The sequence below is a fragment of the Lathyrus oleraceus genome, chromosome 6, assembly GCF_024323335.1.
Source record: "Lathyrus oleraceus cultivar Zhongwan6 chromosome 6, CAAS_Psat_ZW6_1.0, whole genome shotgun sequence".
NCBI classification, from domain to species: domain Eukaryota; kingdom Viridiplantae; phylum Streptophyta; class Magnoliopsida; order Fabales; family Fabaceae; genus Lathyrus; species Lathyrus oleraceus.
This window is the reverse complement of record NC_066584.1, coordinates 307,232,537-307,248,252: the sequence shown is the minus strand read 5'-3', so window position 1 is coordinate 307,248,252 and position 15,716 is coordinate 307,232,537. Positions and strand designations below refer to the sequence as shown.

At 34.1% G+C, this 15,716-nt stretch overlaps 1 protein-coding gene across 1 annotated transcript; it reads left to right on the top strand.

Annotated features, from left to right (window-relative positions):
• The first annotated feature begins 8,785 nt into the window (after window positions 1-8,785).
• On the top strand, window positions 8,786-11,797 carry LOC127092883 (uncharacterized). The gene is made up of 5 exons (XM_051031775.1): window positions 8,786-9,085; window positions 9,854-10,663; window positions 10,833-11,018; window positions 11,184-11,309; window positions 11,410-11,797. Exons 1-5 carry the CDS (start codon window positions 8,978-8,980, stop codon window positions 11,515-11,517), a joined length of 1,338 nt encoding a protein of 445 aa, XP_050887732.1. The 5' UTR covers window positions 8,786-8,977; the 3' UTR covers window positions 11,518-11,797.
• Window positions 11,798-15,716: the final 3,919 nt, after the last annotated feature.

The window sequence follows — 15,716 nt, the reverse complement described above, 5'->3', positions numbered from 1 at the left end:
CCTCCATTATCATCCAATTATACAGCCATAGTTTTAGGATCACTTTCATATATTACAAAAATTACTTCTACAATACCTTCTTCCCCCAGACCTATGATTAAGCCTATATTATTATCACCGTTATCTGTTATATAGAGAATTACTACTTCTCCCTTTTCTCAAAATAAACTCACTTCAAAATTATCTATTTACACTCCTCCGTCTTCTACAAAATCTTTTATTATTACCAAAATCTGTCAGAACAGATTGTCCCTTTTGAGCTTATGTACCATCTTTCTGATGCGTCATTATTATAAATTACTTCAAGAATTTTCCCTTCTAGATTTTTATTTTTATCAAAAGACTTATTAAAAACTCGAGAATATTATGAACTTATTTTGGTTAATACTAATTCTATTTCTCTTACTCGTCAATGTGATGAGAATGATAAATAAAAAATTAAGTTCTCCAAATTCAAAATTATTAAGGTTTTATCTCCATCAGATTTGAAGCAACCCCCTACAGAAGGGAAATCCTTTTCAAGGTCTTAAAAAGATTATATCTCACAAAGTGTATAGTAAAATAAATCTCATTATTAAATATATAAATTTTGAACTAGTTGCTTCAATAGACTCAGGGGCAGATTTAAACTGCATTTAAGAAGGGTTAATCCCAACCCAATATTACGAGAAAACCAAAGAATCCTTACGAGGAACTAATGATAACAGATTACAAGTGTCATATAAATTATCCAACACTAAGATCTCTAAAGATCAAATCTGTTATAAAGCTTATTTTCTTCTAGTTAAAAACATTCAAGAAGTTGTTATTCTAGGAACCCTTTTCCTTGATATTCTTTATTCTTTTATCGTTGATAATCTAGCTATAACTACTATTATTTTAGGTCGTGATGTTAAGTTTGACATTTTAGACCAACCTAGGATTAGAGATCTTAACTTCATCCAGAGTAAAGATATATCTTTCATCAATCTTATTAATAATAATAGAAAAAATATTAATTTCATAAACAAAGAAATAAGTTTTAAAATAATATAATAACAATTACAATTTTCCTATATTCAAGAAAAAATTAAAAATTATGCAAAATAAGTTTACTAAAGATCTTTGTACATAACGGCCTAATGCCTTATGGAAAAGGAAGATATATACTATTTCTTTGTCTTATGAGCCTGACTGTAAAGAAAAAGATATTCCGACTAAAATTAGACATATACTGATGAATAAGCAACATTAAGATTATTGTACAAAAGAAATACAAGATTATTTAGAAAAAGGTTTAATTAGGACGAGTAAGTCTCCTTGGAGTCGCTCTGTGTTTTATGTTGTTAGTGCTGCTGAATTAATGAGAGGTAATCCCCGATTAGTAATAAGACCGCTTTTGTAGTGCCCTTTGGGCACTATGAAGGAAATATTTTGCCCTTAGGGCTTAAAATCTCCCCCTCAGAATTTTAAAATATAACAAATTTTTTTATATAGATTACTCCCACTTTACTATAGTCTACTTAGATGATATATTAGTTTTCTCATATTCCATTAATCAACATTTACAACACCTTAATCAGTTCTATGAAATAATTAAAGATAATGGTTTTGTTTTATCCTAAAATAAATTAAACTTACTTAAAAGTAAATTAAGATTTTTGAGTTTTGATATTAGTCAGGGCGTGTACATACCTATTAGTAAGTCCATAGAATTTGTTAATAAATTCCCTGAGGAACTATAAGACAAAACTCAGTTACAAAGGCTTTTAGGTTGTCTTAATTATGATTCAGACTTTATTCCTAATCTTAGAACTATTTGCCTTCCTTTATTTAAGACACGTAGAAAGAATCCCCCGCATTGCAATGAACCCATGACAAAAAATGTCACTCAATTAAAGCAAATAGTTAAGAGATTACCTTGCCTAGGAATCCCTGGTCCATATGAAAATCATATTGTTGAAACAGATGCATCAGAACTAAGGTTTTGTGGTATATTAAAACAACAACTTTCGGGCACGGATAAGGAACAATTTGTTAGATATTACTCTAGAACTTGGTCTCTAGCCCAAGTAAACTATAGTACTATTTAGAAAGAGATTTTAGCCATTGTTAAATGCATTACCAAATTTCAAGAAGATTTGTTTTCAAAATCATTTATATTAAAAACAGATTGCAAAGTTGATATGCGTGTTTTAAGGAAAGATCTCAAAAATTTGGTTTCGAAACATATTTTTGTTAGATGGAAATCTTTGCTATCATGCTTTGAATTTGAAATAGAACATATTAAAGGAATTAAAAATTATTTACCAGATTTTTTAACTCTAGAATTTTTACAGGGTAAAAATGAGCGAGAAACAGAGTGATCCCAGAGATAATTATGGACCTCCACTATCACCCAATTATAAAGCCACCGTTTTAGGATCACCTTCATATATTACAAAAATTACTTGTACAATACCTTTTTCCCCCAGACCTATGAGTAAGTCTGTATTATTATCTCCATTATCTTTTACTCAGAGAATTACTACTTATCTGTTTTCTAAAAATAAACTCACTTCAAAATTATCTATTTACACTCCTCCATCTTCTACAAAATCTTCTATTATTACCAAAATCTGTCATAACTGATTATCCCTTTAGAGCTTATGTACTGTCTTTCTAATGCATCATTATTATAAATTATTTCAAGAATTATCCCTCCTGGATTTTTTTTTTTCAAAATCCGAGAATATTATGAATTTATTTTGGTTGATACAAATTTTATTTCTCTTACTCTTTAATATGATGAGAATGATAAATCAAAATGTAAGTTCTCCAAATTTAAAATTATTAAGGTTTTGTCTCCCTCAGATTGGAAGCAACCCCTCACAAAAGGGAAATCCTTTTCAAGGTCTTAAAAAGATTATATCTCACAAAAGGTATAGTAAAATAAATCTCATTATTAAAGATAAAAATTTTGAACTAGTTGCTTTAATAGACTCAGGGGCAGATTTAAACAGCACTCAAGAAGGGTTAATCCCAACTCAATGTTCTGAGAAAACCAAAGAATCCTTACGAGGAGCTAATGGTAACAAATTACATGTGTCATATAAATTATCCAACATTAAGATCTCTAAAGATCAAATCTGTTATAAAACTTCTTTTCTTCTAGTTAAAAACATTCAAAAAGCTATTATTCTAGGAACTCCTTTCCTTGATTTACTTTATTCTTTTATTGTTGAAAACCTAGCTATAAATACTAATGTTTTAGCGTACTACATGTGTTAGGCATCAAACGTTCTGGCCTTTGGAGCTGTCAGGCAAGGGGAAGTATGTATTCCTTACCATCTTCAGAGAGAGAAATAAGTTATTAAAGGGCATGATGATGCATTTATCACTGAGCAAACCCAGTATTTAGAAGAACTTTGGGAGGCGCCCATCTGACTTTTAGGTATAGAGATTGTTGTGTACCCTTTAGAGTATCACGGAACTCTTGTTGAGAAGGTAAAACTCCTTGTGTAGGAAAGCAACAGAGAAGAACAAGGCCTTAGTTTATGCTCAAATGTCATTATCTAGGGTGGAGGCCGCTCTCGTTGAAACAAATCGGGTTTTAGGTCTTGTTCGAAAAAGGATAAAAGAGCTTTAAGCATCTTTGGAAGAGTCTCAAGAAGGTCGGAAGAATGTTGAAGATGTCATTCGTGAGACGCGTCTTGAGAACCTTACCTTGTCTAAGAAGTACACGTATTCATTGGAAGAGAGTTACTATATTTAGCACGCCTTTTTTTAAAATGCTTTGCAAAATGTGCAGTATTTTTATCCCAACGGGCCTATCTCTCGAGAGCAGGTTCGTCCCGCTAAGCGATGGAGGACGGGAAGCCAGTTTCCTTGGTGGATTATCTAGATGCAAGTTTCTTTTTTTAAAAATTTATTTTTATTAATATTTTATGTTTCAATGTGCTTGTACCCTACATGTATGTGTCTTTATTGAATGAGTAAACTTTATGGTTCCTACTCTGGAATGTATATTTCAGTATTTCTTACTTACCAATGATTTTACCTATTTAGGTGGTATTGCTTTCAGTTTTGAGTTTTGTTTCTTTGGAAGGTAGCTTGTCTTTCGAGATCGTGCTCAAAGTTTTATTAGACATCTCTAGGATCCATGTTCGTACAAGGGTTGATACACGTTCCCTTCGGTCGGATGAAAACAGGGTTCGAGGTCGACGTAATGTAGACTCATTATTGCATATAGAGTGCTTAGCTACCAAGAAGAGGATGAGCCCATATTTGATACCTTGTATTCTATAGTTCTTGTTTATGCATTGGCACTATGGAGATTTGATTGCTTTAGTCATCGCCTGTGATGTTTGTAACAATATCTCTAACTCGTCGTTACCTTTATAATCATAAGGAAAGGAGAGAGTGTAGTGAAAAAATATTTATTTTTTAATGGAAAAACACCGTACATCATAGTAGTACATGAAAATTTTACATTTGAAGAAAATTAAAATTAAACAAGGGGTGTGGTGGCTAGGGTTGTGGTAGTTCGCTTCGATTTTATCTAAAGTCATTTCCTGCATATGTTCAACCAAAGTGATCTTCCTAATCTTCCAGGGGCTGGATAGCCACGTTTCTTAGATGCCTGACTAGGGAAGCAATGTTGATCTCCATATCTTTGCCATCAACCTCCTTATGGTCTTGTTGCAGGGCCTTGTATATCCTATTTACTCTGGAAAAGTCAAAGCTTATCGTTGCTGACTCATTGTGGATGTTATGGTATTTCATCTCTAAGATGGACCAGGGAAGCTACAACATCTAGGGCCGTCACAAAGGGTCATCCCATGATGTAGTTGTAAACGCTTTTGCAAGGAACCACCTGTAATTGTGATTTGATCATCATAATATATCCTCCCTCTTCCAAATTGACCATTAACTCAATGTACCCCCACAAAAGGGTTATTGTACCATACAAGGCTTGTAAGTAGGATCCTTTGTAGGGCCATAATTTATCTTTCTTTAGCCCCATTTTCTAAAAAAGGTCAGAGTACATGATATTGCAGGAATTACCGCCGTCAATGAGAACTTGGGAAATGTAGAAATTCGCAATGGCGGTCATCACCACCAGAGGAAATATCTCATTTTGGATCACTCTTACCATTTCTTTGTAAAATAATCCAAGGATAAGCCTCACTAGCTTCCCGACTTAAGTGTATCCCTCTTTTTTGCTTACACTCATCAACTTTACTATCTTCCTTTTTATAGTCCTTTTAGAAGGGTTCCTCAGTTTTAAGAGGTCGCCATTGATGGATATAATCTATTGACGATTCCCTTCACAACTTTCTTCTTTTTCACTACTTCTATCCTTATTTCCTTTGCCTCTAGCGACAACTTCAACAATCTTCTTGGGGGATTTTTCTGTATGGGGGAGTTTTTCTTTTTTAGTGAATCTTTTCAGCTTCCCCAACCTCTCTTATTTTCTCAGGTGTATTCAATTAGCCGCCCCTTCTTAATCATTCCTTCTATTGCATCTTTCAGCTGGATGCAATCATTTGTATTATCATTGTGACTCTCATGGAAACAACAATATTTGGAACTGTTTGTTCGAGACAATTCCTTAACATGGTAGGGTTCTTGATCTCGTCCTCCTTGAACTCAATATTTGCAACATCCTTCGAATTTTTCTCTCTCAAGTGTTTAGTGGAGTGTAAGCATTGAACCTAGACCAGGGACCACCTTCTCCTTCTTCTTTATGGTTGTCACAACCCCTTTCTTGTGCTTGGTTAGGTATGGAGTTCCTATCTACTAGACCTATTTCTCCTCCCTTGGCCAAGAGTTTTTCTTCATAATTGATGTAGGCTTATGCCATACTCAGGAAATCACTTAAGCTACTGGCTCCCTCGAGCCCCAACTTTTCCTATAACATGCACTCTAGTCTTAACACCTTCTCGAATATCCAGCATTTCAAAATGTCATATGTTCCCCCACATCTACTACCACCTTGGTGAAACTCTCAATGTATTCACATAGATTTTCTTTCTTCCATTGAGTGACCCTACTAAGTACGACCATTGTCATGGGTTGGAGCTTCCAGGTGGTGAATTGGATGGTGAAAGCTTCACAGAGGTCTTTAGAAGAATCTATGCTTCCATTAGGGAGGGCCTTGAACCATGTCATTATAGATATGATCAAGGTTAATGCAAAGTGTAACGCCTTAGACTGCTTTCAGGATTATCGACTGACCCCATAGACCAACATGAGTCTTTTCAGCATGTTTTTTCCTCACTCACACGCTTTTTGGGAAACTTCCCAAAAGGTCACCCATCCAAGTACTACTCCAAGTCAAGCACGCTTAACTATGGAGTTCTTATTTATTAGGCTACCGAAAACAAGATGCATCTTCTTTTCAGTAGCCTAACAAATAAGAACTCCATAGTTAAGCGTGTTTGACTTGGAGTAATATTTGGATTGATGACCTTCTGGGAAGTTTCCCGGAAAGTGTGTGAGTGATGATAAAGTATGTTGAAAAGACCCGTGTTAGTTTATGGGGTCAGTCGATAATCTTGAAAACATTTTGGGGTGTTACAAATGGTATCATAGCAGACCTCTCCCAGTACGATGTGGTTCAGGGACGAACCAAGCAGAAGCTGGTGGGCATGTAACACCCGAGGCTGAAGAGGACGGAGAGTGGTTACATGTAACACCCGAGGGCAAGGGAATGGTTATCGGTGCATGAGGCATGACAATGAGACACTTCTAGCAGCTTCTAGGTAAAAACCGAATTCACATCCGAATGAGAAGGATCTTGAGGTTGTGCCGGAAAAAGACTGCAGGGTTGAAAGAAGGGTTATAAGGATTGATTGGTACTACCTATACCAATAAGAGGCGTCTTCTTTTTGGTATCCTAACAAATAAGAACTTCATAGTTAAGTGTGTTTGACTTGGAGTATTATTTAGATGAGTGACCTTATGGGAAGTTTCCTGGAAAGTGTGTGAGTGAGGAAAAAGCATGTTGAAAAGACTCGTGTTGGTATGTGGGGTTAATCGATAATCTTGAAAGCAGTCTGGGGTGTTACATAAAGAGGTTGCACTTTACTGCCCCTGGGCATGGAAATACTCCACTCGATCGTCTATATGTTCAACATCTTCATTTGGGTGTCCGGTCTCGTCATAGCTCTGTAGCTCCAAAGGCATTTCCAATTACCTCAGAATCCTGCTATCAAGGATGAAATCGAATAGAGGGTTCCCTTTTCGCTCTAGAACCAAAGTGTCTTCGTCATACATCTACTTCCTTCGAGGAAGAAGGACCTTTAGGGAGTGTGGTTACCGCTCATCCCTTCAGGATCGGATAAGGAGTTTTATGTCTTTGGTGATGGCTACGAGCAAGCAACCTCAAGGTCTCTCATCACAGTGTTGTTGCCCTAACAGAGGATAGTTCAGGAATGGAAACTTGATTGCATTGCAATACCACCTTTCACGCATTATTGTTTCTTAGTGTGATGTGTTGCAGACTCTCTTCAATCCTAAAGAGCCCTTCTACCAAGAATCGTAAACTCTATTGTTGCACCATATTATAAACATTGTTTTGTAGGTCGGTAGCTCCTTGTATTCCAAGGTTGGCCTGTAATAGTTGAAGGTCAGAGAGCATTTCCTGCCCAGGTACCATAGGCAGTAGTGGAGATCGATGTAATGGTTCGCCTTGGTAGAAATGTTGCATAGACTTGAAGAATAGACGAGCTTGGAGTGCTCCATGGATGAATCTCGGTGGAGCGGGATCTGTTGTGAATGATTGGAAGTAGATGCTACTAAGATTTGATTGTCCTCTACTTGAGGAAGAGGATGTGGAGCTTTAATAACTTCAAGAGTTGCAATGGCTACTTGTCGTTAAACGATGAATCGAGTGGCTTTGAATGCCATAATTGTTTATGAATCTAAGGATGAATTGTTAGAGGTTGAAGAAGATCAAGAAACTTCAAGGAAGAGGATTAAGAAACAAATATCTAGACCTTATAGGAAAGGGTTTCTGGATCTCTGGATTGGAGATCTGATTGTGAAAATACGCGGGAATCAGATTTTACTTCCCATAGATGGCGTCAATGTTCTGTCGTGGAACTAGAGTTATTTGGTAAATGGTGAAACAATGCTTTACTACAGTGGTATTGGACTTCCATTGCGGTGGAGAAGAGGATGATCTGCAAGGTTAATACTCCAACGTCCAAATAAGAGAATGAAAAGTGATATAAGAATTGGAATAAACTTGAATACTTGAGAAAATCGCACTTTCTCTCTTATATAGCATGGATTGCAATCAACCGTCCGACTGATCAGACAATTGGTAATACTTTATAGGCGAAATTGTCAGCTATAAAGGAACACCTATTTATTTTTTTTGCATGCACCTGCTTTGGATCTAGATTTCGTCCTATCGATTAATTATTTACTGTCATTAAATTGCATCAAGATTAGCACTATAAGCAAATACAATATTGAACATTTTTCTGTTTTAATTATAGAAAAACCATATATATATATATATATATATATATATATATATACATAAATATTGTAGGATACAATACATAAAATAGTTATTGTAAATTGAAAAGGGCTTGGTCAACCGAAAATCCAAGTGTTGTGTTTGCACGTGGATGAAACGAAAGGAGCAGCGTGAGTTTCTGGTTGACGCCCACTCTAAATAGCCTTATATATCAAATCAAACATATTAACTAATTCCTTTGAGTCTCTCTTTGACATCTTCATACCTAACTAACTCTATGTCTTTTTTCCCTATTCCTTAAATCATCTATGGACTCTTCACATTTTTTCACTCTCCAACACAGAAGGATCACACCAACAACTTATCACATTTTGCACTTCATTAGATAATTCATCTTTCTATTATACCTTCTTTCTTTTTTCTTTTTTCTTTTTTCTTTTTTCCTTTTTCTTTTTTCTCAAACCAAAAAACCAAAAGCAAAAAAAAATTGGTGTTCCTTCAAGATATTATTATCATACATTAACCATGATGCAGGATGTTTTTGATCCGCCACTTCCATCAAATTCAAATCCAGATCAACAACAACATCAACATCATCAAAATCAACATCAACAACATCAACAACTTTCCGTTGTAATTACCTTACCTTAATCATCTGTCATAAAATTTATATACAAAGTTTTTTTTTCTTCACTTTTTATGCATGAATGATTGATTTTTTGTGTGTTTGTTTATTGCATTGCAACTTGTTTGAAATCTAGAATCCATTCTTGACATTCTTCTGCACGACAAATTGTGTCATTTTCAGCATATAATGCTTCAATAACGACGGATCAGAGATTCTGCGATAACAGCATTTGCACTCTTTTTATATAATATGTTATCTCTATCTGATCCATGACAATAACATGCAATAAAAATGTCATTTTCGGAAGGTTGCATCGTTATAAAGTGCAATGTAATCTCAACTTGCGCATTTTTCTTTCTTTCTGGAATAATTTTTGTACTTGTTCACACTTTTGCTAATTTAGTTACAACAATGTTTCCTTTAAGTCTCTTTTAATTCACAATCAATCAATTTCCGTAACAACTAGTAGCATGGCATGAGGTTCCTTTTTTGTTTTTTCTCCAAACCTTGCATCCAACATGTCACATTATAAGGCATAGCATAGATTCACATCTTTTTCTGCAATATCAACATCCTAAAAATGCCATCTCTTTTGTATTTATCTGTTTATAACCAATCAAATAGCTACGTTGAATACTCCATTAACGACTATTAATTGTATCTTAAGTTTTTTCTTTTTGTTCCTACACAAATAACATGTATATATAGGCATCATCATCACTTTTCTTATTGTAATCATGTTATTTACATTTCCTTTATATGCATGGTTACAGGATGAAATTTCAAGCCCTCTTAGCGCCGCGCAAATTTTCGAGCTATGTAACCCTGAGTTATTTCCAGAAGCTTTGCAGAATTCTGAGGTTACATCAAGCTCAAATTGTTGCTATGAAGAGAATTCCTCGTATGCGACAAATATATTAGATGTAGAAACTAAGTTCAATAATAGCAATAGCAATAACAACGTAGTCGTCACAACTCCAAGTAGCACCAACAACATCAACAACAACAACAACAATAACAATAATAACAATAACAATTCCAACACTAGCAATAATCTGTCTGTTATCTTCGATTCGCAAGAAGAAATCGACAATGACATATCTGCCTCCATAGATTTCTCACTCTCACCATCTTTCAATGTTACTTCATTCCTTCCAGTAACATCAACACAGCAAGTAGAACAATTTGATTTCAATTCTCATGTTCAACAGCTAACAGCATGTTCATCCGTGGAAGGCTTTTCACAGTATCATAATCCAAATGATCCAGTTGCACCTCTTATGGGAGCTCCATTATCATTACCGCCTGTTTTTGAAGAGGATTGCATAACTTCTGTACCTTCTTATGTTCCTTTGAATCCTTCATCTCCTTCTTGCAATTATCTTAGTCCTGCCGGAATGGCCGCGTACATGCCTAATGGCCCTCTTACCACTGCTTTGTCTGCTGATAGTTCCGGTTTGTTTGGTGGAAATATTCTTCTTGGTTCTGAACTTCAGACTCAAGAGCTTGATTATCAAGGAGATAGTGGTAGAATTTTTTGCGCAGATCCTATTCAGAGGGTGTTTAACCCTCCTGATCTTCAGGTATCGACAAATTCTAAACTAGTCTCTTAAATAACAGTCGCAGTCGCATAAAGGCTTTCCCAATTTTGGTCGGTACAGGTGTTGCAAGACCGTTTTGTCGCACCAGTTTTTGCTGTTTCTTAAAACCTTTATGTTAAAATTACAAATGTTCAATATACTCTACTTTCAGGCAATTAAGACTGAGAATCAACAACTGGTAGCTGGTTCTGGAAGTTCTGCATCTTTAACACCAGAAATCTCAAACTTGGAAGATTCAACATTCAAGGTTGGAAAGCTTTCTGTTGAAGAAAGGAAAGAAAAGATTCACAGATACATGAAGAAAAGAAATGAAAGAAACTTCAGCAAGAAAATTAAGGTAGTCTCTCAATCTCCTGACTCTTGAAACAATGAAAGCATAATTGAAAACCTTATCATGTTACATATGAATTTGCAAGGTATAGTTACTTGATCATGAAACCACTTCTTCTTACTGCATATTTTGAAGTTCATCTAATGATGATGATGCAAACCAAATATGCAGTATGCATGCCGCAAAACACTGGCTGATAGCCGACCTCGAGTTAGAGGACGATTCGCAAAGAATGATGATTTTGGAGAGGCGCAAAGAACTGCTAGTGGAAATCATGAAGAAGAAGATGAAGAAGAGGTATAGTATAAGATTCATTTATCTCAAATAACATTCAATTATTATTTTTGAAATGGTTTATAATCATGATTCCTTTGATAATTGTAACTATATACTACAGGTAGTTGTGAAAGAGGAAGATGATATGGTTGATTCTTCAGATATATTTGCTCATATCAGTGGAGTGAACTCATTCAAATGCAACTATTCTATTCAATCATGGATTTAACTCAATAGTTTATTAATTAGTTTATGTAGATTTTTGCATGGCCTTGTTCCAATCCAGATTTCTCCTATATGATTGGGTTTGATGGATGAGGAAGTTGAATAATTGGGGTCCTAATACTAATAATAATAAAGTGAATGAAGAATATAATTATATATTTATATATAGAAACTATTCTCATTACTTGTATCAACCTATAAAAAGGTTGAGTTGCTTCCACCTACTAGTGGAGTTCATTTGTGTAGTTTCTTTTATATTAGTTGGAAACTACATTTTTCTTTTATCCTACCTAAGCACATGTTTTTTAATGTATTTTTTTGGTATAAAGCTTTTAAATATATACTATTATTTTCTGACAGAAGCTTTTTAATATTTTTAATGACTTCAAACCTAATTGTTGATGAAAAATCCCAATAACTAAGTAGTATGACAATATTAATCAAATATTACATTAATTTGAGTGTAAGTAGACTCGTACCATTTAAGATTCTTAAGTTTTAGTTTTTTAAATAAAAAAAAGTGATAAGACGGAGAGACAACATTAAAACTACTGAATCAAACAATTGAATGTATAGTTAAATCAATTTCTTCGATAACTCTGGATAAACATACAATTGTATGAACACGGTGTTCGAATCCACAACATTTTATTTATTCATCTTTAAAAGATTTAATTTCGGCCATTAGACTATTAAATTAAAAAAAATCGATAGATACTTTGCACCAATGAGATGATTATTTAAAAAGAGTGTTGTTAACTACACCTCCATGTAATGATCACACACCCTATAAAAACTCCAAAATGCCCTTAGTATAGCTCGAATTTCAAAATTCGGACGCGTCTATTATACACCAAACAACTTCATTAGAGTGGCACCCCATTTTTGTCAAAAAGAAAAAAGGTATGGATTCCAATCTTCTGATTAACATTGTCTGTGTATTTTCCGTGTTTCTTAACAACCTTAAACACTAAGTTAGAAGAATTTTGACTTTTTTTTAATAAACGTTACATTATAATTCATTTATAAATCAATCACACAATAAACCAAAAACATTTGTCATTCAATAATAAGATCAAAATAAAAAAAAATATTATGTATATATGAATGTCAAAAATAACAAAATTCCAAATAAAAAATATCAAAATGTCATAATCAATCTCACAAGAAACCATAATACAAAATGTCAAAATATCAAATTATACAAAGTAAAACACAACTATTGCATATATTTGACCCTCATGTTCCTCCTTTGTCATTTGTACTACAAAGCATGTTATGTATGTGCTAAGATGACTTGTAGAGTGGCCATATGAGGAATGTTTTCCTCAAACTCATCCCCTAGCTATGGCCCCTCTCTAATAGCCATAATACAATGACATATCAACAACACATCAACGACATGGTTTGCCTTTGTCTGCTCCTCCTCAAATATTTCTTGACCTCGGGGGATCTCCTTTTGCATCGGGTGTCATGTAAGGATGTGACACTCTATAAAATTATTTGATGTATCTGTATACCATACTTCATGGATGGAGAGTTGGAACACGACATACATTCTCTGAGACCATATGATCATAATACACTGTAAAATTCTCATAAACATTCATGCAGAGGAAAGTGGCAGGAGCAACAATAGTGGGGTCTCTTGGAATACCTTAGATATACCCAATAACCACAAACTCCCCCTCTAGATGTGGTATTTCTCCAATATCCATAATATGATGACATATCTGCAACACATCAACGACATGGTCTGCGTTTGTTTGCTCATCCTATAAGATCTCTTGATGATCAGCTGGCCCCGAGGAATCTCCTTCTACATCTGGTTCCAAGTAAAGATGTGACACTCTATAAAATCATTGGATGTAGTCGTATACCATACTCCATAGGTGAGAAGTTGACACACGACATACATCCTCTAGGACCATATGATCATAATACACTACAAAAATCTCATCAACATCCCCGCAGAGGATAGTGGCAGGAGCAACAACAGTGGGGTCTCTCAGAATACCATGGATACACCCAAACTGCTGGAGGATTTAGTCAAGTAGATGGGTTACATAAGTCAAGATTTGCATTGTGAAGAAGATGTTCTTCTTTTATCTTAGTATAGTTTTGATGAAGACAAAAGCTTATCTTAGAAAAAAATCAAAGAAGAGAAAGATTGAAATCAATTGAATCATGAAGTTTGAGGTACCAATGAATTTTCATTTGTGTATATATCTTAGGTGCTCAAATCAATTTCATCTAAATCATTCCTAATATTTTTGCATGCATTGTTTCAAGTTGCATATTTTAACTTAGCAAAGTTTGCATGTTTCCATTGAATTAATCAATTGACATTAGGCAATAATCGATTGTCCAGTATTTATGTCAAGCACATTTTGAAAATCAACACTACAACAATCGATTGACATCCTTCGGCAATCGATTGACCATTCCTCTTTTTGCCTGAAGAAATGGATTTACAAGGTATAGACAATGGATTGTCATAGTGTAATTTTCTATTTTTTTGAACGTTGGATCTACAATAATCGATTGTCACCTGTAGAAAGTTGAAAAATTCTGAATCTTTTCAAAACCTTTTCATTGCACTTGTTCATGAATTATTTTCTTGAAACATTGCCAATTATTTCTGAATGTTTTAAATTATTGCAGGTCTTTCAAAAATGGTGTCTTGTGATGTATAAATAGAAGAATTTTTCATTATTCAAATCACCTTTTTCATGAACAATTTTCATCTATTTTAAGTGTCACTAAAATTTGATAAAGAAACTTTTTCTTGCATGATGTTCATTCATCCGTGAAAAAAGTTTAGTAAAAACACATGAGCATTTGAATATTTATATACTCTTGAATTGTTCATTGAAGAAGAAGATTAAATTTTTAATTGATTAGAAAAGCAGTAAAGATCTCAAATTTATCAAATCTACTGTAAAACCTGTCTGTATAAAATTTTATTTGTTTGTTGTAATATTCACCAAGTGTGTGATGATTTTTATCTGTAAGAAAGTGGTTGTACTTTCTATTGGTATATGTAAATAGGAAAGGTTTTCTTTCTATTTGTTGGAAAAATTCCTTTGAATTGGGATAATTCAAAGTTCACCATAGTTGCTGGTGTTTTGTTAAATCAAGGAAGTGGTGTGCTTCTTTATTGTTGTTAGAATATTGTAAGAGAAGCCTTAGTGGTAGGTTTGTAAAAAGATCTAACAATAGTGAAAATCTCTCAGGGGTGTGAAAGGACTAGAGTGCTCTTGTTTGGAAAGAGGAACCAGGATATATCTTTGTGTTCTTTACATTTTTGCATTTATATTTCTGCACCTTTCTTCATAAGTTCAGAGATTTTGTTTTTTGCTGGAAAAATAAGATCATAAGAACCATATTTTAAAAATGAGAATAATTTGTAAAACCTAATTTACCTTCCTCTCTCTTAGGTTGCACTATATACTTGCATGACATCATAGCAGGTTAAAGTAACTTGCTCATTGATCCAGAAATATGACTTCCGCTAACCTAATTTTTAGAGATGGTGGCAGTAACAACAAACCTCCTTGCTTTATTGGTTAACACTATGATTTTTGGAATATTCGCATGCATGTGTATTTGGAAGTACAAGAAGAAGATATATTGGATGTTGTTGAAAATGGACCATACATTCCTAAAAAGTTCATCAATAATGTAGAACAAGAAAAATTAAAAGGCTCTTGGAATGATGATGATACGAAGAAAGTGATATTTGACAAAAGGCAAAGAACATGCTTCAATCAGCCCTATGTATGGATGAATTCTTTTGTATATCTCATTGTAAAATAGAAAAAGTGATTTGGGATACTCTAGAAGTAACATATGAAAGCACAATTGAGGTAAAAATATCTAACTAAACACTTTATCACAAGAATATGAAATGTTTATAATGCAATCCCGTGAATAAATTTCTTGATTTGCAAAAGAGATTCGCTCACTTAACAAATAAGTTGATGGCTCTTGGAAAAACTTGTATAAATGAAAACTTAAACCTCAAGGTTTTTATATCGTTGACAAAGGCATGTCAACCAAAAGTGACAGCAATATCAAAAAAGAAAAGTCTCACTAAAATATCTTCTACAACATTGTTCGGTAAATTACAAGAACATGAGATAGAACTTGAAAGATTGGAGAAGCATGAAGATCAAGAAAAGAATTCTAAAAAATATTGCC